This window comes from Meles meles, chromosome 5 (assembly GCF_922984935.1).
Source record: "Meles meles chromosome 5, mMelMel3.1 paternal haplotype, whole genome shotgun sequence".
Lineage (NCBI taxonomy): Eukaryota > Metazoa > Chordata > Mammalia > Carnivora > Mustelidae > Meles > Meles meles.
The window spans coordinates 143,745,738-143,768,556 of NC_060070.1; the positions used below are offsets into that span (position 1 = coordinate 143,745,738).

General features: G+C 46.4%; 1 protein-coding gene across 1 annotated transcript in view; it reads right to left on the reverse strand.

The window, feature by feature from the left end:
- Positions 1–974: 974 nt before the first annotated feature.
- The window catches only part of KIF13A (kinesin family member 13A), a 199,800-nt gene continuing 177,955 nt past the window's right edge, over positions 975–22,819 (reverse strand). Inside the window, 14 exon segments of the mRNA XM_046004604.1 lie at positions 975–1,423; positions 1,425–2,222; positions 8,257–8,361; positions 8,885–9,036; positions 10,187–10,298; positions 11,332–11,379; positions 14,317–14,394; positions 15,363–15,515; positions 15,914–16,006; positions 17,015–17,191; positions 17,460–17,584; positions 18,843–18,898; positions 20,861–20,987; positions 22,347–22,446. Of these exon segments, the coding sequence (XP_045860560.1) occupies positions 1,385–1,423; positions 1,425–2,222; positions 8,257–8,361; positions 8,885–9,036; positions 10,187–10,298; positions 11,332–11,379; positions 14,317–14,394; positions 15,363–15,515; positions 15,914–16,006; positions 17,015–17,191; positions 17,460–17,584; positions 18,843–18,898; positions 20,861–20,987; positions 22,347–22,446 (2,163 nt within the window). The 3' untranslated portion in view covers positions 975–1,384.

The window sequence follows — 22,819 nt, forward strand, 5'->3', positions numbered from 1 at the left end:
GGGCTCAATCAGTTAAGGGCCTGCCTTCGGCTCAGGTCGTGATCCCAGGATCCTGGGATCGAGTCCCGGGTCAGGTTCCCCACTCAGCGGGGAGTCTGCTCCTCCCTCTATACCTTCTTATACTCTCTCTCAGATAAATCAATAAAATCTTAAAAGAGAGAGAGAGAGAGAAGCACTGTTCTAGGGGGAGGAAATAGCCCTTGGACGAGAATCCTCAAAACAGGGACTGACAGGCCGATGCAGGCCAGCGGGGCAGGCTTGCCTGAAGACCAGGGTAGAGGAAGCCGAAGACTTTGAAACCAACGAAAATTCTATTTCCAAGGACAGTCACGAGTCACTTTACTCCTAGCCTTATCTTGGGGAAAAAAGTCTTCTTTTTTTTTTGAATTGTAAGGAATCCCTGTGTAGGTTTTTGCAGTGTAGGGAGGAGCGCTGTGTAGATGACACGCAGAGAAATTTTAAGGGCTGGTATGCAAAGGCAGTAAAGCTTGTGGGGGAAAAGCCACCAGACTGGAATCACTTCCTGAACAAAGCAGAGACCGAACGGCAGCCTGATGACCTTCCTAGATTATCTTTCTCGTTCTGTCCGAGCTTTGTTCTGCTCCGTTCTGGAACTCTCACAGCCCTCGCACAGCTGCAGTGGGGGTGTGGGACCAAAATGCTGATCCCGAAGGGGAAGCTCTGGAGAAGAGCCCTTGGAAGTGGGCAATCTCTTATCCATATCATTTGCTCCTTTCACCAGTACTGTTGGCAAATATGCATTTTGCTCCATTTGTTTAGGAATTAAACAAAAAAATTAAACGATGAAACTATAAAATGCAACCTCATAATAAACCAACCCGCTAACTTCCAAAGCCCAAATGTCAACGGCGCTGGGCACCAAGTGACTGTTTTCTCAATCCATTCTGCGATGCATGCCTGCCCTCCCCCCCCCACCCCTTTTTAATGTGTCTGAAACTGGGATGCGTCTGACAATTACTGGTGTGCTGCAGTTTAATTGGAAGTGTTTTTTTGGTAATACATAAAACAATGGTTTATCTAAAAATTACAGAAATTACAGATTTGATGAAATAGGAGGGATGCTATCTGAATGCCTTGGGACAGCCTGTAATTAAACAGCTCTAGGAATGCACAGGAGATTCAATGATCCTTATTCAGCATCGAGCCACAGGCCAGCCAGAAACGCCAGCGGTCTCTGTATTCTGTCGTTGTACTCGGAGCTGGCGGGAGCAGGCGCCCAGCCCCACAGAGCCAGCTGGGCAGCTGAGTGAGCGAGCCCGCCCTCCCCGGGGCCCGGCCTCCCCGTCAGCAGCGCTGCAGTCCACCTCTCCTACTGTGTCCCGGGGCGAGGCACCTCTGGGGCTTGGTGCACCATCAGGCATGCTCACCGACAGCACAGAACACAAAGGACGGCCCCTGGAATGTATTACCTGGTCACTCTCTGCCGAGGAATGCAGCTGGGCAGGGTCCTGCGGCCCGTCTGAGATACTCTTCTGGTCCGTTTTGTTTGGTAGGTTTCTTCTACTCGAAAGCTCTCCAGCCGAAGGATCTGTCAAACCCTCAAAATCTTTCCCATCGGATACGCCCATAAACTCTGTGAAAGAATGGTCCTCAAGGATCTTTGTGGTATGTTCTACGGTCACTTCCCCGGGGTAGAACTCTCTGGCTGGCTGGCCATTTCTGCCAGAGCACACATCTTGTTCTGAACAGGAGCCAGTCCTACAGAGGATTTTGGGATTTTTTTCAGGGATGCTTTGGGGCGATGGGCTCCCTTTGGCTAAGGCACTGTTTTCCTTGAGTGGCACCAAAGTTATCTTCTCTTTCACCAAGCCTCTTTCTAATTCTGTCAAGTCTTTGCTGGAGGACGGTCTGAAATCGTGCGCGAGCGACGGCCCGTAATGCTCACTGGAGTCCGCATCCTTTGTCTGCGTGGCTAGCTGGTCTGAGCTGTCACTGGCGGGGACCGCCATGTCGGACAGCGTGGTATTGGAGGCACTGTGGGAGAAGTACCCGCTGGTAACGCTGCTGGCGGTGGGGCTGCGGGACACTGCTTTCTCCAAGACCCGCGAGTTCATCAAATCGACTTTGGAAGAAAACCACTCCCTGTTCTCCAAGCTGGCGTTGTAAACACTGAAGTCAGCAAACTCCACAGGTACGTAAGGCTGTGAACCGGTCAGCTTCCTGTTAAGAGCTTCCAGGTCACTTTCCTCCTCCTCGGAGTCCTGCAGCAACGAAGGCAAAGTCACTCATCAGCGCCTTTCAGGGACTCTACTGTCGAGACAGGTTTCAAATATATTCCCGGTAAAGGCATTCACGTTCACATGTTTAGCGGTTTGTTTGTTTTTTTCTCTTTCTTTCTGAGTTTGGTTAAATCTTGTCACCTACAGTGCCTACAAGTACATTATGCTCAGAGATCTGTGAGCACAAACCCATTATCACCTAATACGGAGGAGACTTATTTCTTCTGTGCTCACGCAGTGCTGACTGGAAATGCTTGCTTCCCTGGCTTAGGTGCAGGAGACTTTTAATTAATTTTAATTAATGACGGTATTCAGTTGTGATGTTTTCCCTTTTGGAATTAAACGAGGAGGGGGGCACATGGAGGCAGAGACAAGCTGTTGCTGCATTTGCTCTCCCAATCCTCACTTTGGGAAGCCGAGGGCAGGTGAGTAAGGTACTCTGTGGAAGATTTCTGGTATTTTATGGGGGGAGAGGGCGGCAAAATCAAGACCTTAACAGAAAAAAGAGCAAAGGATGCAATTTCAACACTGGTTCCCAGTGTTATATGAAACACCATGAAGGCTGTGAAATACTAACAGTCTTACCGTTAACACTTTCTAGGGGTTTGGAGAAGCAGGGATAGAGGATTTAGCCAGAAGGTGAGGAAAGTACTGAGATGTCACAGAGGATCTCCGTGTCAAACAGTTTTAGAATTCTGTTTGTAAAGACCGGTAAACCCACACAGAAGGGGGTATTCTCAACGCCCTGGTCAGTCCCTGAGTAGATGATTCCTCTGTATGTGGTGGAAAACAGCATGAAGCATAAGGATGTTTTATGTTCAAATAGAAATAAATGACAAATGGCATCTGGCTGTCTCAGTCAGTAGAGCATGTGGCTCTTGGTCTCGAGGCCATGAGTTCAAGCCCCACCTTGGATGTAAAGCTTACTTAAAAAGAAAAAAAAAAAAAATGGGGGCACCTGGGTGGTTCATTCAGTTAAGTATCTGCCTTCGGCTCGGGTCATGATCCCAAGCTCTTGGGATCGAGCCCCGCTCAGCAGGGAGTCTGCTTCTTCTCCTCGTTCGCCCTTGTGCTCTCTCACTATCTCTGTCTCTCTCAAATAAATAAATATTAAAAAAAGAAAAAAATGATTATTACTATCTAGCCATTTTAATTAACCTCATGAACATCTGGTGACATTGCAAATATTCCTCTTAAAACGTGACTTTCAGTGAGTTCTCATCAGGCATCCGCTACATGCCAGCCACTGTCCTAAGAACTGGGAATACCAGGGTGGAGCAAAAACAGCCACGGTCCCCGGGTGTTCCGGCTTTGGGTCCTTGCTCTTGGAACAATCCTGGACCCTGTCTCACTGGATGGAAAGTTGATTCAGTATCGTAACAGGAGACCGTGAAGACCGGCAACCAAAACATTAACCTTACTCACTGAAGTGTCATTTCAAGAGGCCGAGGAGGAGAGAGAGACTGGGTTAGGAGAAGGAGAGCGTGCTCGAAGGCTACGGCAGACAGCGGTTCACAAGCGAACACCGATTTTATCTACTGAATTTTAGAGTAATAATTTCTATTAATAATAATAAGATATATTATATAATAAGATATATAATAATTAATAATACGTTAACTACCTAATCAATACTTTAATACTCTTTAGTGCTCCTTAGTTTTTAAAAGAACTTGAACATACATTACGTAAAAGCATCAGTTGTCTTAATTCCATGGCTATTAATCAAAGGTGATTTCAAATATCAGTGATAAAGATTCCAGAAACTGGCAAAACAAAATTTTTGGCAACACTAATCTTTCTATCTTATTTTTAGCAACCCTCCCCATTAGGTAGCACTGTCAGAAAGGGGGAAGGGGGGCGCCTGGGTGGCTCAGTGGGTTAAGCCTCTGCCTTCAGCTCAGGTTATGATCTCAGGGTCCTGGGATCAAGCCCCGCATTGGGCTCTCTGCTCTGCGGGGAACCTGCTTCCTGCACGCCCCCCCCCCCCCGCCTGCCTCTCTGCCTACTTGTGATCTCTATCAAGTCAAATAAATAAATAAAATCTTAAAAAAAAAAAAAAGAAAGGGGAAAGGGGAGAATGTTTGGAAAGGAGCAAAGACTGGACAGACCTGAATCAGTAATTTTGCCTGTATTTTCTAAATTCTCTACTTGACGTGTTTAGACTCAAAATTGAATTTCTAGTGTTTGCATCCTTACATTTCCTTTTTATTCTTTTTAAGTAGGCTCCACGCCCAACATGGGGCTTGAACTCACCATCTGAGATCAACAGTCAGAGCAGCATGTTCTCCTGACGGCCAGCCAGGTGCCCCCCTCCCCCTTCTATTTCCTTCTGATTTATGCTGGTAAAGAAATATAATTTCCCAAGACTGGGAGTCTTTGATGTAATTAGTTACTGTAAATTAGTTGCTCTAAGAAAAACCAAATCTGAATGTGAGAATCTGTAATCTGGAGCTCTTTTTATGCCTGGAGTTATTTCTTCTGAAGACTGAGGAAAGGCCTGTTATCCTAAAATATAGCTTTGCTGAATGAAACGTTCAGTCATGAGTTTACTGTGTAGAAACAGGTGCGTGCACATTTGTCAAACTCGTGAAGATAAAAAATTATTCCTAAAGGATTAGAAGGAGCTTGGGAAAAACTGAAGAGTCCACAAAAGCCTCAAGAGATTAAGTTTGAATCGGGATCAGCACATAGTTGTGCACTTGGGATGGGAAACAACCCAAACCCAAAGAGAGAGGCCAGCGGAGTAGGAACAAGTAATTCCAGAGAAAAAGAAAACCGAGTAGAGATGAAACATCTCCCAACATGTAAACAGACTGAAGGTTTATCAAGTTATTGCCTTCAAGGGAGGGGGTGGGGGAAAGAGTACTTAATTTGTTTAAACTGCACCTTAAGGGAATATGGTTAGATAGACCTTCTACTCCAGAAATACTCATCCTCTGAAAGGAGACTAAGCTTAGCCCCTTCCTACGAGGTCTTAAGGACACAAAGCACGAGAACCCTAACCCTAGAAGGGAAGCATGGAGTCCAGCACTGGAGCCCCTGTATAGCTACAGTCTTCGTGATTTGGTTTTTGCAATTCAGTTTATGCAACTATTTACCTAGAGACGAAACAGCTTGATATTAAGAAGGGATCCAAACCCTCATGAAAGCAGTGACTCTCCGCAAGGAGTTTCACTTGATTAAAGTGATTTTCACTTCCACTGGAATGGGGACTTGTCCTCCACGGAGACCTTCTCTTCCTGGAAGGACTGTATCAGCCTAGGCCCCAGCACTTCTGTCCATGGTGCTAGGAGGCCGGCAGCCCTCGTTAGAAACAGCAGCAGGGCAACCGAGACAGCACCATTTTGGGGAGCACCTAGGGTCACTGGGCTCAGTCCAACTCTGCGGAGGGATGGGGCCTTTGTTCTTATGCTCTCAGTAACTGGGAGACCTTGGGCATGCCACTCAAGTCCTTTGTTTCTCCTTCTGTAAAATGGAGAAACAAACCACATGCTGTCTATGCAAGACTCCAGGGAGAAGTGATTTCCTTTCTACCCTTCTCCCTGCTTCATGACTTAAAAAAAAAGATGGACTCCAAAGGTGTATTGTTGCCTTTATCTTATTCAAACAAGACACGAAGTACACTTGTGTATCTTCCCAAACTGATGAGACAACAAACGCTGCTTTAAGAATCAAGAGTCAAGAGTAGTGTTGAACACATCAAAAACTAATGATGTACTATATGTTGGCTAAGTGAACATAAGAAAAAATTTAAAAAAATCAAGAGTAGCTATAGAATACCACATTTTATGTGAAATTGTAAAAAATGATTTCAACCTTTGATCAGACCAAACCATTGATTCACACTCTGATTTTTTAAGAATGGAAAAGGAAGGAGAGTGAATGGAGAACAAAGAAATAAAGAAATAGAAAGAAATAAAGCAGCTTATGTCCATTTGCAAAAGGAGAAGTAAAATGAAAACTTCCCAAAGAGAACCAGAACCTCAGAGCAAGCAAGTAATATCGTTAAAATCTACCAAAACATCCCGGAAATGCTGCTATCTGAAATAAATCAGTTCAACAGTTTCGGAGATGAAGAGTATTAAAACTGATTTCTTTCTCTTATTTAAAACAATTTTTTGTAGGTTTTTTAATTTAAGCAATTTCTACACCCAACTTGGGGCTGGAACTCCATGACCCAGAAATCAAGAGTCACGTATACTTCCGACTGAGCTACCTGAACACCCCTCTTTCTCATTTTTAAAAAAGATTTTGTTGCTGCTGTCGTTTTGAGCCAGATTTCTAAGGAGGACTAAGGCAGATCGCTCAAGATTCCAGCAAGAAAGGCGATACCGTCCAACCCTGCTCAGCAGACTTCAAGGTGTGTCGGGTCACACAGGGTTTCCCCGCTACCTGAGAGCTGCTGAGTTACGCTACGACAGGCTGGTTCTCTCCTACCCTCTGCTAGCTGAAAGCCCCGAGGTGAGTTTTATTTAAAAACATTATAAGGAAAGTAAATGATGAGGCAAACTCTGTCAACAGGGAAGCCGTCTACTGGGCAGACCAGACCCAGAAGGGTCATCCAGCAGACTCTCGATGGGATGTTCTACCGAGATGTATCAGTAACAGAGGAGTAAATTCAGTACTCGTGCAGCATGGCGGCAAGTTCCACATCAACCAACAGGCAGGTGCCATCAGCCAGAGAGCCAGAGTGTTTGAAGGGGTAACAAACGTGGCCTTTTTTAGCCCATGGCGCTGCCTTATTAATTAAGCCAGGGGAGGTCAAGTAAGTGACTTAGCAATTCGTTAGGATTCAGAGATACAGGGGCGGCTGCTGACGTCACCCTCTTCTCCAGCAGGAACTACGATGGGGACTTGGAGTAGAGGGGCCAGGAGAACACGGAGGCAATGGTGGGGAGAGAGACAGAGGCAAGGGAGAAATGGTGCCTTTTCTTTGGTCCTCAAGGGACAGGAGGAATGAGGTCATTTCTGACGACCCGCCCGCACTCCAAGCATGCAGACGGCTGGCCGACTCCGTAGCCAGGTTCGGTTCCGGTTAGGGTCACACAGTTGCAGCAGGGCGCATTTTAGAACCATTAGGACCTCCCACCAGCGAGTCCTGGGACTGCGTCTGCCGCGCTGCGTCTGGGAGAGGAAGCTCCCGTGCGCTGCCTGCAGATCGGACCACACACAGACCTAGGAAGCCACAGGAAAGCGAAAGCTGAGACACAAACTACGACAACTGTGTCCAGGCCCGAGAATACAGGTTTGGTTTGGTTTTGTTTTTTTCTTTTTAACAGAGCTATCTTTGATAATCCAAAGTGCCTGGTATACAGTGTCTTAAAAACTATTTTCTAATCTGTAATTTGAAAACCAAGTGCTGGGGGAGTGACTTTTACAGGCAGAGTTTCTACCTACCTATGGCTGAGGTACAGATGAGCCAGCCCAGAAGCAAGACCGACACCAGCAGAGCTGGGCCCGATTCTGCCAGCAAATGAGGACGGGCTCCCTGAGATGCCAAACAGACGGCGGGGGCTACGAGCTACAGAATGAGCTGGGCAAGGGCATCAGGCAGCGCGGAAAGAGCTTTCAAACACACCCACGGCTCAGTGCACGAGTACTCACTCCGAGTAAGTGTAACTCCTCTAGGTAGATTAACTTCAGAATCTGCTCAGTACGCATGGGCACATCAGAAAGATTCAGAATCAATGACAGTGACCTCATGGTTACGCTTTTTAAAGACTAGAACCCGTGAGAGTGCCTTGTCCCCCTTTCTAAGCAAGTTGCTACTGAGCAAAAAGATAAATGAAACAGAATGAACACTCAGGGGAAAAAAAATCACAGATCATGGCCACATTCATGCAAAATTTCATTACCGGTGATCACATTTAAAGAAAAGAAAGGAAAAAAAAAAAAAAAAAAAAGCAAAGACCCAGTACATTCTCTTAACGTCTTGTACAGGATTTGGATGATTGTCTGTGAAAGGGCCTTACACCCACCACCAGGCAAGACGACAGACGGTTCCAGAACTTACAATCTTCCTGTCCCGTTTGCTACTGTGCTCTACGGGCATGCTGCTGCCATTGCTTCCTGAGGGCACAGTGCAGCCCGGGTTATGTGCCTGACGGGAAGGCATGCTCTGCAAAGGTTAAGACACACAGATGCATCACATACAGAAGACGCCGACAGCCGGAACACACAGCACGCACGTGCCGGTTAGAAAAGCAACACAAACACTGCTAATCCCGTGCGCGGAGTGCAGTTTGGCAGGCTGCGGTCAAACCACCGAGGGACTCTGATGAGACTACACACAGGCCACGGCCAATCACACCCTTGGTTTTATTAACGTAAAAATAAGCAAACAAATAAATAAAAAAACCCTGTCATATTTTCAAAACACCCAGGGAACATCTCTCTCTCTCTTACTCGGAAGATTTAAAAACAAAACAAAAACAAAAAAACACCCGCAAACCCCAAACTCTGAAAAGCCGGAAACACACGAAAAAGAACATCAAGGGCACCATGCAAGAAATCCTGCCATGACCCCATGGGACCCACATGCGTCCACGGGCACAGTTACTGCCCCGCCCCCTGCCGGCCCCCAAACGCGATCCTGCTCGCCCCCCACCCCCCACCCCCATACAGAGACCAGCAGCACTTACCTCCTGGCTGAGGAGTGGCCTGGCTTCAAGAGCTATCCTTTTCTTATGCTCCTCTTTCACGGGCATTAAAGGTTTGAAAAACTTTGGTGGCTGGGGAGAGAATGCTTTAAAAGGACTGACTGTTAAGGCGTGGGGGTTCTCTGATGGACAACCTGGGGAAGACAAATAGGCACGGATTGACGGGCACACCAGAAGCACGGTCATCCCCGAGCCACGGGAATATCCAGTTCAACAGAGAAATCAACAGGCTAATATCTGGCTAAAGACCGAAACCGGTGTGGGCAAGGGTGGAGAGGTGGTGACCGAGTCACAAAGAGTCAGCCACGGGCTGGGCGGCATGGAAGAAAGCAGAAACGGAATTTTCTACTTCTTTTCAAGACCGCCCCCCACCCTAGAAGTGCTGCCTACGAGACTGATTTCAACTCGTGCTGGTCTTCCGTTGCTCTGGAATCCTGGAGTCTGTGACCCTTCCATGCATTCGGGCACTCTGTCATTGCAATATCTTATTTTCTATGTATCTCATTCCACAGTTCCATTTCAGGATCTAGAATGGCATTTTAGAATCTTTCTTTCACTGTGGATAGCAAGTAGAGGCTCAATAAATATTCAAGGAATGGATACCGTGTACGTTTTCTTGCGAGCCCCATTTTTCCTCAAGCCACCTGCTCTGTTTGACTAAGGAAGAGAAATTCCGCTTTCCTGCTCTGACTCGTATCTTACTTTTGGGGGCCTCTTTCCCTCCTAATGTATTTTCTTCCCAATTCACTGGTACAATGTCATTTAGTAGGCAAAATATACAGTGTATTGTAACAGCTAATTCATGTTTTTGAAGAATGCTATTCCTTTCAGGGCACCGGGAGATGATACAGTTAGGTAATAATGCGGCCACTGATTGAATTCATTTCTGGTACCATTTTTGAAACTGCTTTAGGAATCAAAAAATTCTTGTAAAAACGTTTTTTGAGTATAAAAGCATTACACAGGGTATTCTTTTGGTAAAAAAATGAAGTTCAACCGTAACATAAGACTTGCTCAAAAGGGACTTCAAATTCAGGAAATGATGTGGGGAAAAATATGATTTGAAAATTCTGAAGCACTACACAAAAAGCCCATTATTATTATCGGATGATATGCCGACTCCAAAGCAAAAAGAAATGAAATAAGTGAACATGACAGGTTCTCTTACAATCATCCAGTGTGTTAGAATTTCAGGTTCCTATCTTATTAAATGCCGCCTACAAAAGAACTTCCCCCCATGCTTTCCCTAAGAAATTATAAAGGAAAACAGAAAAACAATCTCACCACTATTTTCTTTACTCCTTCGAGGCGAGTCCCTGGGCAAGGTGCCGTAACAGGCTATATCTTGGTAACTGGAACTATAGTCAGACATGTCTAACTGGTTCTCCAGCCAACCCTACAAGGGAAAGATAGGATTAGCAGTCATTAAGTCCCTTTAAAAAGAGAAGTGAAGGGGCACCTGGGTGGCTCAGTGGGTTAAGCCGCTGCCTTCGGCTCAGGTCATGATCTCAGGGTCCCTTCCCCGGCAAAGGGAGCCACCTTGATAAACCTGGTATGTATCTAGAGTGACTGGGTAATTTAGAGACCACACTGAAACGCTTTTTGGAATGAGTGGGTTCCATTAATAATTTTGCCTGGGTAGCAGGCATACACTAAGATCGCCCTAGGCAACCAGATCTGAGGTGTAAAAGGATCAAACCGGCATAAGGTATAGGTACACTAAGGAAAAAAAAGTACCTTTGTGTGTCATATAAGCTTATTTAATCTTAAGCAACTTCTCAGGAGTTGGCTGCCTAAAAGACTAGATTTTAAACTTCTTGATGACATAACCTGCATTTGTACTCTTTGAATCACTCAGTCCCTCGCCAAATAACATAAATATGATATATGCTCCAAGCAGTATTTGCTGAGAAAGGTCCTGTGGCAGAATCTCCACAATTTTAAATACCCAATTTTCCTAGTTGAAGTAATTCTGATTTTGTGATGGTTGATTTAATATTTCTGTTTGTTTTTTAAATCCACATGTAATGTGTTATTGGTTTCAGAGGAAAAGGTCTGCGAGGTTCACCAGTCTTTACAATACCCAGTGCTCATTACAACACACAATACCCTCCCCAATGCCATCACCCATCCCCCCGTTCCAGGAACCCTCAGTTGATATAATACTTTCTTAAGTCATTGAGTTAGACCCACAGACACACAGATACTCAATTCAGTGCAGTACTCCGCCAGTACGGAAAATGGGCTAGGTTCAATGTTAACACTGAGTGCCTAGCAATTTCCCATCACGTATTTGAACCTGGAAATGGACACGTGGAGACAATGATCTGCATAAGATTTAGACATGAAATCCTGAAATTTGAAAAACACCAAGAGCTAACTTTTCAGACTTCGACTCTTCTAGTCATGCCCACACCACAGGTGCACACCTTATCGTCTTCATCAAAGCCAGAAAGGTCTGGTCGACTGGAGGAGACCTGTAAGAGAGCCATGGTTTTATCAATGTGGTTTATGTATTTAACATAAATTACACAGAAACACATAAACGTAATGTCATGTTTACAGTTGAAGCCTGTATGATAGTCTCAACCCCCGCTTCTTTCTGCAATCCTCAGGAGTAACGACTGTGCTAAATTTGGGGTTGATTATTCCCATACAGGCTTTGTAGAGTCCTCATATTCACAAAAATGGATTTATATGTAAAAATAGATGTACAAATATTATATAGAAATATATACAACAGGTATACATGTAATATATATTTTGCATATTTTTATCATTAAAATAAGTGATATCTCACCATACGTGGTCTTTTTGGTCTCAGAATTTATTCTATTTTAGATAGATATCTAAGTTTCTTCTAATTTTTCTCTGTTACAAACTCTGATGAAATAAGTTATTGTTACTGTCCCTAAGTACCACTCTACTGCATCCTACAATGATTGACAGGCATACCATTTCAACGTTACTTAGTTCTAAACACATCCTATGTTTCTTTTTTACTCTAACTTATTTATTTATTAATTTAGGTAATCTCTCCGTCCAACGTGGGGCTCAAACTCACCACCCCAAGCCCGAGGACCGCGTGCTCTACCGACCGGGCCAGCCAGCCAGGTGTCTCCTCTAGCGTTTCTACAAGGAGCTCGGGGGGAACATGGAGGCCTGGAATCTCTGGCCTGTAAATAAAGCTTATGCACCTTCAACTCTGCTCTTCCACAGCAAATCTGGGGGTAGCGTATGAAATCCTGTGAGAAATTATGTTGGGAATTTATACAGATCTGTTTAGGGAGATGTGCCAATTTTTTTGTTACTCGTGTTCCCATCAAGGAACACAGTCTCCCTCTCCATGAGTTTAGGCTTTATTTATGGCAATAGCTGCATTCAGATTTTCAATTTCTTCTATGATTTGGTTTTTGTAAGAAAATTTCATTTTGGGGGCACCTGGGTGGCTCAGTGGGTTAAAGCCTCTGCCTTTGGCTCAGGTCACGATCTCAGGGTCCTGGGATGGAGCCCCGCATCAGACTCTCTGCTCAGCGGGGAGCCTGCTTCCCACAACCCCACTTCTGCCTACTTGTGATCTCTCTCTGTCAAATAAATAAATAAAATCCTTTAAAAAAAAATTCCATTTTGTTGAAGCTTTTACACTTACTGCTATAACATTATTCATAGCTTGCTCTTACACGGTCTAAATCTTTGTCCTCTCTGTAGTGATACATCCCTTTTTATTATCAATAATATTAGAATTAATATTCCAATATTTTCCTTCCTTCCCCAATTCATCTTAACTAGAAGTCAGTCCATTTGACCAGTCTTTTCAAAAAGCTCACTTTTCAGCTTGTTGATTCTATTGTTGGTTTTCTATTCATACACATCTGTTCTAACCTTCATGCACCTTCTTTGAATTTATTATAATTCTGCTCTAATATCTATTACCTTTAAAACTCTTTTATTCTGATTTTTTTGACTTAAAAATCTTTTATCTATAAATACTTCTCTGTGAATCTCTAAAAAATACAGAATCCCTCCTCCCTTTAAAAAAAACCGTAACCGCAGGGTCCCCGGCTGGCTGCGTCGGAAGAACATGCAACTCTTGAGTCACGAGTTCAAGCTCCAAGTTGGATGTAGAGATTACTTAAAAAAATAAAAACTTAAAAGCAAAACCAGAATATCACTGTCACGGTGTAAAAAGTCAAATGATTCCTAAATGGTATCTGACAGCCCGTGTTCAAATGTCTCGGACACACTGTCAGTTAATTCTGAGTCCGGCTGACAACACTTCACACGTTTTCCGTTTTCTAGGTCATTTGTTCCTCTAGAGCTTCCCCTTGCTAACAAGAGTTCCTTTTGTGTCATTCAGCGTTCTCTTCTGTCCCCCCTAAACATGAGCAGTCAGATTCAAAGTCTTGATCAGACGTAGGTCCCCAGGGGGCTGGGAGTGAGGACAGAAGCCTCCATCAGGTGGTCCGTCTTTCACTGTTAGCCCAGATGTTTCCCTCGGGGTTTTTACTCTTTACTACGAGATACATACATCCCCAAGACTGGCTCCTGTTCTTTCCTTTTCTCTGTTAGTATTCATCTGTAGGAACAGAGTAATAGGGAACAGAGCCTAGTTTTCCTCTCATACCACTTTAATTGCATCCCACAAGCACTCATGTGTATACCCGTTTTCATTTTTCAGTTCGCACCATATGAGTCTCTAATTACCGGTTTCTAAATAATCGCACTGTGGTCAGAAGGAACCTGTGTGTACGACTACAGGGATGTGCTGGGAGTGGCTTTGTGGCCTGCTGGAAGGCCGCGCTTACGAACGGTCACCGTGTTTGTAATCGCTGCCCAGCAACTCTGGAGAGCAGCAAGGTTAGGATCCTTCTTGGGCAGGATCCTTTACTCTGCTGCTTCTGGAGAGGAGCCTGCTTTGAAATTGTCCATGCACTAGTCTGTCCTTTCTTCCCATGACTGTGCCCCCTCCTCGAGAAGCAGTTCCTGTCAACTGGACTTTCTAGATGAACTGGTTGAGAATGACAATCAAACGGCCAACGGAGAGACCATGGACATGGAGAGCGTGGACGTGGGGGTGCCCGCGCCCTATCACACTGCCGGGGACACGGGAAAATCCATCAGGGCAGCAAGGACAGAACAGCACACAGCCAGGACCTGTCACTGACTCTTCCACCCTTAAACCAGCTACGTTCAGTTTACTTCTCAAGGACGTGCCCTCCTAAAGAGAAATCTGGAAGACCCCACTAAAGGCTCAGGTGTGGGACGGTCACTGTGGTCCTGGGTGTGTTTCCCGGGGAGAGAGGAGAGGCTTGCGTGGATGCCCACGCCAGGAACCATGAGCCCAGGTCCCCTCCCATGCGCACCCCAAGCCCTGAGACATGTCCCAGAAGCAAGAGCCTCGGCAGGGTGCTCACATTATGAACGTTCGGGGTGCTGAGGCTCCTCCGCAGGTGCCGAGCCTTGGTGGACAGTGCTTCCTTGACCGTGACCGCCTGCAAAGGTCAAAATAACACTTGTTTCTCTCCCTCTGATGACAGATAGTATTATGTTTATTATGGACAGTTTAGAAAATACAGAAAGACCCATCATTTCAAGCCCACGCTCCCTCCCGTAGCTAGAGAAGCTGGACTCTTACGGTACCCACTAATTTCTCCTTCCTTGATCTACCAAAAATGCTTTCCATACCTAAAACCAGGAAAACTGCTGAACTAAGAACATTTACGTGGTAGATTTTTTACAGAGGCAGACAGAGAAAACAGAGAAGAAAGAGCCCTAACGAGAGATCTCATTTGCAAAACAACCACCAACTTTTATGATTTGTGTTTTACTCGCACAGCAATTCTGGCGGGACTTCCGCTAAAGGCAGGTCTTTCCGACCCATGCCGATCTCAGCCCTCTCGTTGCTCTCAATGCACTTTCTATGAACTTCACCTGCTGCTTCTACGCACGGCAATTCCCGTCTCAGATCTGCACTGCCTAGTGAGTTAGCTTCAGCTGACTGTCCTGCTATTGTTGCAGAAGTTAACCCGGACCCCCCAAAATCAGGGCAACAGTAAGAGCATGTGGCTAAGCCACATGGATTCCAGCCTTCCTGGTTTACCACCGACTTTACCAACTTCTTAGCAGTGTAGCCTCAGGCAGGCTGGCTAACTTCTGCCCGCCTCCATTTTCTCACTTTCAAAAGGGGGTTCTAACAGTGTCTATCTCCCTCCAAGGGCCATTATTGAAGACTAAACGAAAGAATGTTACTAAATTACTTGGGCACAGTGCTTAAGCAGAAGGTGCTGAACAGAACGAGACGTTATTTTCTGTTTTGACACAGTAACTACTTTGAGGAGACTGCTACTCTCCTTCTCTGACAGATGCAGAGGGAAGGTGTTTGGTAAATGAATTCATCTTTGTCCACTCAGAGGGGAGGCTGGTGCTCTCGCCCTCTGGTCCAGATGCTGCTGTCACTTGCCTGCCGGAGCCGTTCGAGGCTCAGAATGTTCTCCACCTGCAGCACGCCCCGCGTGTACTTCTCTATGTAGGTCTCCCCGTCTGACGTGCCTTCATTCTCACTCCTTGCTGCCATGAGAGCCAGTGTTTCCCGGTCCTCAATCTCCTCTGTTGCCTGAAGGGACAAGAAAACAGTGACAATATCTTTTTTTTTTTTTTAATTACGATACTTTCACGTGAATAGTATTTTTATCCAAATTGTAGTGAGAAAATGATTTAGAAGTTCTAAGAATGGGGGCACCTGGGTGGCTCAGTGGGTTAAAGCTTCTGCCTTTCGCTCAGGTCATGATCCCAGGGTCCTGGGATCGAGTCCCGCATTGGGCTCTCTGCTCTGCAGGGAACCTGCTTCCTCCTCTCTCTCTCTCTGCCTGCCTCTCTCCCTACTTGTGATCTCTATCTGTCAAATAAATAAATAAAATCTTTAAAAAAAAAAAAAAAGAAGTTCTAAGAATTAACACATCCTCCAATACATCTATTTCAGTATTTAAAAAAAAGTAATATATATATATTTACCTTTGGTATATTGGATACTATTTCATAGGTTACACCACAGGAATAAAATATATTCTTCAATGATATTCTCCTCTTCAGACTCTGCGTGAAGCTCTAGTAAGAAAAGAAAGCTGAATTAAGCGATGTGAAATACATTTAAATCATTCGGCATTTTACAAATTACAGAAGCATAATCAAGTACTATGTTTTTGATACACATACAATATTCAGAAAAACAGAACTGAAAAATCCTTGTCTCTGATCCCGGAGGACAGCAGCGTCCATCTGTCACATGGGGATTAGATGACAGAATCTGTAGTCCATTCAGGGATTTGGGGTCCATTTTTTTAATAAAGATTTATTTATATTATTTTTTAAAAGAATTTACTTATTTATTTATGAGAGTGCAAGCGAGCGCAAGCAGGGGGAAGGGGCAGAGGGAGAGGCAGAAGCAGGCTCCCCGATGATCAGGGAGCCCAACGTGGGACTCGATCCCAGGACCCTGGGATCACGACCCGAGCGAAAGGCAGACGTTTAACCCACTGAGCCACCCAGGAGCCCCTATTTTAGGGAGAGGGAGAGAGAGAGAGAGAGTGCAGGCACATAAGCAGGAGGGACAGGAGGAGAGACAATTTCAAGAAGAACTGGATGTCAGCTGACTGTGCCACCCAGGTACCCCGTGATCTGACAGGGTTTAATCAATCTATCCTCACACGGGAGAAAACTGGAGAGGGTCCATTTTGTTGGCAGCACCTGCGGGATGAGATCTGGGGAAGCAGCAACGATTCATTTTGGGCCTGCCCCTGGTCCTGTTTTGTCACGAACCTGCTTGGTCTTGGCACTCAGCCTTTTTCAAACGGCGGCGTGTCAGAGTTCCACTGCCTCTTAGGGTTATGGGTGTCAAAGTCAGCCAAGGAGAGACGTCTCTCGTGGGTGACATCTCCCTGTGCTGGCCTCATGCCCCCTCATCGGGGGTCAACAGGAATCGGACTGCAACTCGGCTAGTGTGGTGACAGCTTGCACGCCCACTGTCTCAGCACCACAAAACACGACTTCGTGATAGGGGGAAGGAAGAAACTTTGAGCTCAGGTGGGCAACCACAGAGTCAGGTCCCGTTACTACCTGTTTGTTGTAAATATTGGCCGCAATCCGTTTTCGTAATACTAACTCCATAGCAGCCGGGTGGCTGAGCTGGACCGTGGTCTTCACTATTAGGTAAATCCTTTCGTTCTGCGGCGTGACCCTATTCAGGTGGACGGAATCATGCACTGAGGAGTCCCAGGAGGCTGTGGCTGAAACCTAAGGACAGGAGAAGGGTGTGGGACATGGAAAAGACCCAGCTCAGGGGCTGTGGTTTGACATCACAAATGAGAGCAAGAAGAGACACGCTACCCCACTGAATCATATGTGTTTCTCCTCTCTTTTTCTGAGCGAAAACACACACCCCACTTTTTCAAGTCCCCAGTCCTCTCCCCCAAAGCAGACCAGAGCAGTCTGCCAGGAAGACAGGCCCGGAGGCAGGTGCACTTATCTGACGCCCAGGAACGGAATGGTGGGGGTCCATTACCTCCTCATCACTGTGCTTGATGATGGGCAGGTAGAAAAACTGGCTGCCGTGCTCCTTGGGCAGGATGGAGTTCACGCCGGACGCGTGGGGGCCCACGAGCTGCTCGTTGGCACTGAGGTCATCGGCTGGCCAAGTCCGGGGCACAGAAACAGAAGTGGAAGGAAAAGTCATTTTTTAACCAAGCACTGAATTTTTAAAAATATGCTTTCCACAGACGATGTTTACACGTAACACACTTTCATTTTTTTCTTTTCTTCCTTATCCCACAGTTGGAACAGAGATGCTAGTCCTCACTGTAGGTTTTATCCTTTCCAGAAACCACCGTGAGAGCCAAGAAGGCACCCCATAAGTCTCCAATAAAATGGACCAATCTACTCCACATGCAGTCCTGGGAGCAGAGATTTTCACGACAAAAACACGGTGGAGGCTCGGCGGTTAGACTCTGAGGTCAATTCCTCGTGTAACCTGGTGTTCTGCTTATGTCCCACCTACACAACTTACACACGATCAGAGATCTGAACAGCTCAATGACCAACCTGGAATCCAAGTTCCAAGCACTTGGGAGAAATACGGAGTTCATCTTCTTCCAAAGCCCTGGGATTCACCCTTCACAAATTTCTCTGCGTGCTCATGCAGCCGTCGTGTGTATACCTCTAATAACCGGGAGCCCAACACCTCACGAGGCACACGTCCTACTTCCAGGCTCTTAAGTATTTCCAGGAAGAGCCAAAGTCACCCTTCCCAGGTCTTCCCTCCAAAAGACAGGTTTCCAGGCTGTGTTTTGAGATTTCCGGGGGCTGGGCGAAAAGCCTACCTGAGCCCGCCCATCCCCCTGCTTGGGAACTTGGCCTCTGTAGTCTACATACAGGGTTTCATTTAGATTTCATTCTGAAAATGGATTTTCCTGCTGAAATACATGGCAGACCATCATTCTTGGCAGGTTCAATCCAAAGAACAATGAAGGGCTTGCAGTGGAGCCATGTTTTGGCATCAGCGCTACTGGGGACGGGGAGCAAACAGCACTAATCAGAAATGCAGATTCCCAGGGCCCTGCAAAGCCCAAAGATTCGGAATCTCCAAGGGGGGATTACGTTCTCAGGTAATTCCCGTGTCCATTAGCATCTCCCAACTGGAACTGATCTAACGTTTTTTTGTGTGTAGTTCTTAATCTCTCAGAACTCTCTTTTTAAGACTAAATATCCACTTCTCTCTTCTAGTGATGCGCCACGTCAAGGTTTACACGTTTGGCTGGACTAAAACTGTCACCTAGATACAGCGTGTGAGTGATGAGAGAAGTCGTTTCGGGAATCAAAACCAGCTGGGTCTGAAGAGATTCCAAACCTAAGTGACACGCGAGGGCCCCGGACACTGGGGTTTGCTTACCATTCAAATCCAGGAAGAGAACCGGTATATGAGTTTCCATTCCAGGCGGTGGGACCCTAAATTTAAGAACAAAATTGAATCATAACAAAATACATGTTTTACATCTTCTTCGATAACTGAACACCACAGAGGTGTGGACGTGGAAAAGAACCACTGGGGGGATAGAGATTCTGTTCATGAAATATTTGCACATTTCTTTCTTTCTTTTTTAAAGATTTTATTTGAGAGAGGGAGAGACAGAGTCAGAGAGCATGAGGAGGGGAAAGGACAATCGGAGAGAGAGAAGCAGACGCCCACTGAGCAGGGAGCCCAATGCGGGGCTCGATCCCAGGACTCTGAGATCATGACCTGAGCCGAAGGCAGAGGCTTAACCCACTGAGCTACCCAGGCGCCCCTATTTGCACATCTCTTGATGTCCCTGTTAACACGGGACTTATGAGAATTATGTGACTTCCATGAAGAACTACCAGTTATATAAATCAAATGGAATTAACTGAAACAAAGATTATTTGACAGCTTTCTAGAAACAGTGCTAGTGATGGGAAAAAGGGAAGGGACACTATTTAAGAGTGGAGACAGGGCACAAGATCAGAACAGAGGAAGTAAACAAAAAAGACAACACTGAAAAAGCTTAAAGCAGGAGAGAATGAAAGACATTAAAGGAGGAAGGGTTGTCTACGAAAAAGACCAAAACTGGCCTGTTTAAATTTGAGTCACTTGGGGGGGGGGGTGCGTGTGTGGTGGCTCTGGAAATGAGAAGTCCTGGGCCAATAATTCCTCTTGTGAATCAAAATAACGTGGGGGGGGGGGAGGACCCAGGTCTCCACATTTTACAAACAGTCAAGATGACCTGAAGTTCCGAAATGGCTCAAATAAAGTGACTGGGTAAGGAGAAGGACTGTCTAGACAGGACCTCAGGAGCAGAACAAAACTGGGAAAAAAGGGGCGGTCTGCAACCGTGGCTGGCAGACAGACAGCGTGGGTGCCCTGTAGGACTTCGGGACAGCGGGAGAATCCGCAGGGACAAACATCAGGTTTCAAATTATGTGCCAGCAATTCAGATTTTCTGGTTTCATAATATTATCAACTCCATTACACTTCCCCTGATCATTCATTACCGACACAACACTGCTGATGTTTCCGTGTGTACCCTAAAGAGACTACCTGGGCAGGTACACCCTCTGTTACAAGCAGTCTGATTTCTCCTAAATGCCTATGACATATTGTGGTAAGAGTGAGAATGAGAATAAGCAGCAGCAGCAGTAGTTAATATATTACCTCTAATCTTTTCAACAGTTCCAAAAACAAGGCTCCATTTTTTGATTAGGAATAAAGCCTCGGTGGGGGGGGGGGGGCGGGCGTGTCTGGGTGGCTCAGTGAGTTAAGCATCTGCATTCAGCTCAGGTCATGAGCTCAGGTCATGATCTCAGCGTCCAGGGTTCGAGACCCTCTCCCTCTGCTCCTCCCCAATGCTCGTGCTCTCTCTTTCTCTCTCAAATAAATAAATAAAATTAAAAAAAAAAAAAAGCCTCAGAGGAGTTAATGACACTCAACACTTGAAGAGCTGCAGCTGGAAACTAAATCAGGACCTGTGTGACTCCCGAGCCTAGGACGCCGTACTGTCACTGATGAACACCGGGACAGCCGGAACAATCAGCGGACTGACCACGGTTAATTTAGCACCAGGACCTGACCACGCTAGTGACCAAACTGAAAAAGAAAGCATACTCTAAGAAGAAAGCATAAGTTTTCTCCCCCCTTCAAGCAGACTTTGGAAACACCCTTCTTTTAAGGCAAAGTAAGAGAATTTCTGGAGATGAGGAAACCTTGTCCAAGTTGCTCGTGCGGAGAAACTGAGGTGCTCCCCGGCCTCCTGGGAGAGGAAGCTGGCTGCCGTGGGGGAGGAAAAAGGGAGGGCAGCATGGGGCATGGTGGGTCTTTCCCTGAGCGGCTCACGACACTCCCCACGGACTGTGCCAGTCCTGGAAAGTCCTTCCGTGACTCCATAGGCCACTCACCAGTGGGCGGGCGCCCCGGGGACCCCGCTGCCCGGTGCGGGCACCAGAACGGCGTTTCTCTCCTCGGTCAGCCCCACCCACTGCTCCACAAGTCGGGCTTCCCGCTCCATGTCGTCCTCCGTCTTGTCTGCAGGATGAAACGAGGGGATGAGCACCAAGACGGGGGAAAGACAACTTCCACATTTAAAATAAATAGGTTTTCACTTGGTGACACCCCAAGGGGCTTGAACATCCATGATGTTCCGAAAGAGGATGGGAGGCTTCAAAGTTCCAGCCTGAGACCCCGACGAGCTCAGAGAGGCTCGGGCTCTCACCTGGCAGCCCACTGGGCAGCGACATGGAAAGAGCACCAGGACGGGGATGAGAACACAGGTTGTTTCCTGGTTCTGTACTCTGGGAAGTTATTCAACAGACCAGTCTGGGCTTCCTGATCAAACAGGGCCTCTACTAGCCAAGTCCACTCTATTCGCTTGTTGGGAAGACCCAGTGCCATAAAGGAAGGTCACTGCTTTATAAAACTCGACACCATCGCACAGAGGATTAAAACACGCCACACACTGGGTGCCTGGGGGGCTCAGTGGGTTAAAGCCACTGAGGGTCCTGGGATCAAGCCCTGCATGGGGCTCTCTGCTCAGACGGGAGCCTGCTTCCTCCTCTCTCTCTCTCTGCCTACTTGTGATCTCTGTCTGTCAAATAAATAAATAAAATCTTAAAAAAAAAAAAACCAAACACGCCACACACCACTCTGTAAAACTAACTTTATTGTCCTTTATGTTCCTGATGAAAGAGATTGTGTGGAACATATTCTGAAACCCTCTGATTCATAACTGCGCCCTGGAGCTACCTGGGTGCAGTCAGAGCGAGTTTCCATGAGCCGGCTGAGCACCCAGAATGCTGAGCCGAGATGTTTTACGGAGGGGAGAGCTCCTGCTAGCTTCTGCCTGCAATGGATGAACATTCATCACGCGTCCTTTGATGCAGGACCCACCACAATGCACAGATCATCACGCCGGGGTGAGAGACTACGGGTTTGCAGGACACACGTCTCCCCTGGAGCCCCGGCTGCCGGCAACATTAGCAAACCAGCAAAACCCCTGCAGCTGCGTGGCCATGAGGGAGCTGCAGGCCAGCCTCAGGCCTGCCTGCACCCACCCTACAGGAGCTGGGCGCTGACCGGCACGGGGGACCCTAGAGCGGCCGGCAGTCCCAGTCGGGAGCCCGGAATGCCTCACACTGCCATGTCGGCTCTTACTGCATTTGCCTTCATCAGAACAGAATGCAAGTCTACCGTCACGGTTCACGTGGTGGCTTATGAACGTTTCTTACTTTCCAATTCAATACGGTGCCAAAGGTGTCACGATGAACTGTAACTGCTACGAGGTCAGAACACAAAGACAGTACTGTCCAACCGAGGGGAGGAAACAACCTGCCGTCACCATCTAGAAGGGGAAAAGTCACTCCCGGGGAAGAGCGTAATCTCACGTACCTTTTTTATTGCTGACTTTTTTAATTTGCTCATCTAAGTACTCTCGTCGTTTGATGAGTGCGTCAGACCACCTCTCTCTCACGCAGTTTAAGTCTTCTTCCTGACACCGGGGAGGGAAAACATTTTCCTGTAGAATACATAGATGACTATTTCTTTCTTTCTGTTTTTTAAACAAAGATGTTTACATGGATCAGGAAAGTTTTCATTAGGAAAGGCCATTGAACACTGCTGTGCGATTAATATGCCAGAAAGCAAAGCGGCCTCAGAAACACAGCATGCTGATCAAGGAACCCAGTACTCAGAAATCAGGGCCCCTGGATTGCCGAAAAGATAATTATACTTAAAAGCAAGAGAAGCTCAAACTATTCCAGCTGTGGGATGATTCTTACATGGGATGGATGTGTGTGTGTGTATTTAAATTAGAGCTATTCATTTGAAGGGAAGGACGTGTGATTCCAAGCAGAAGGACACCA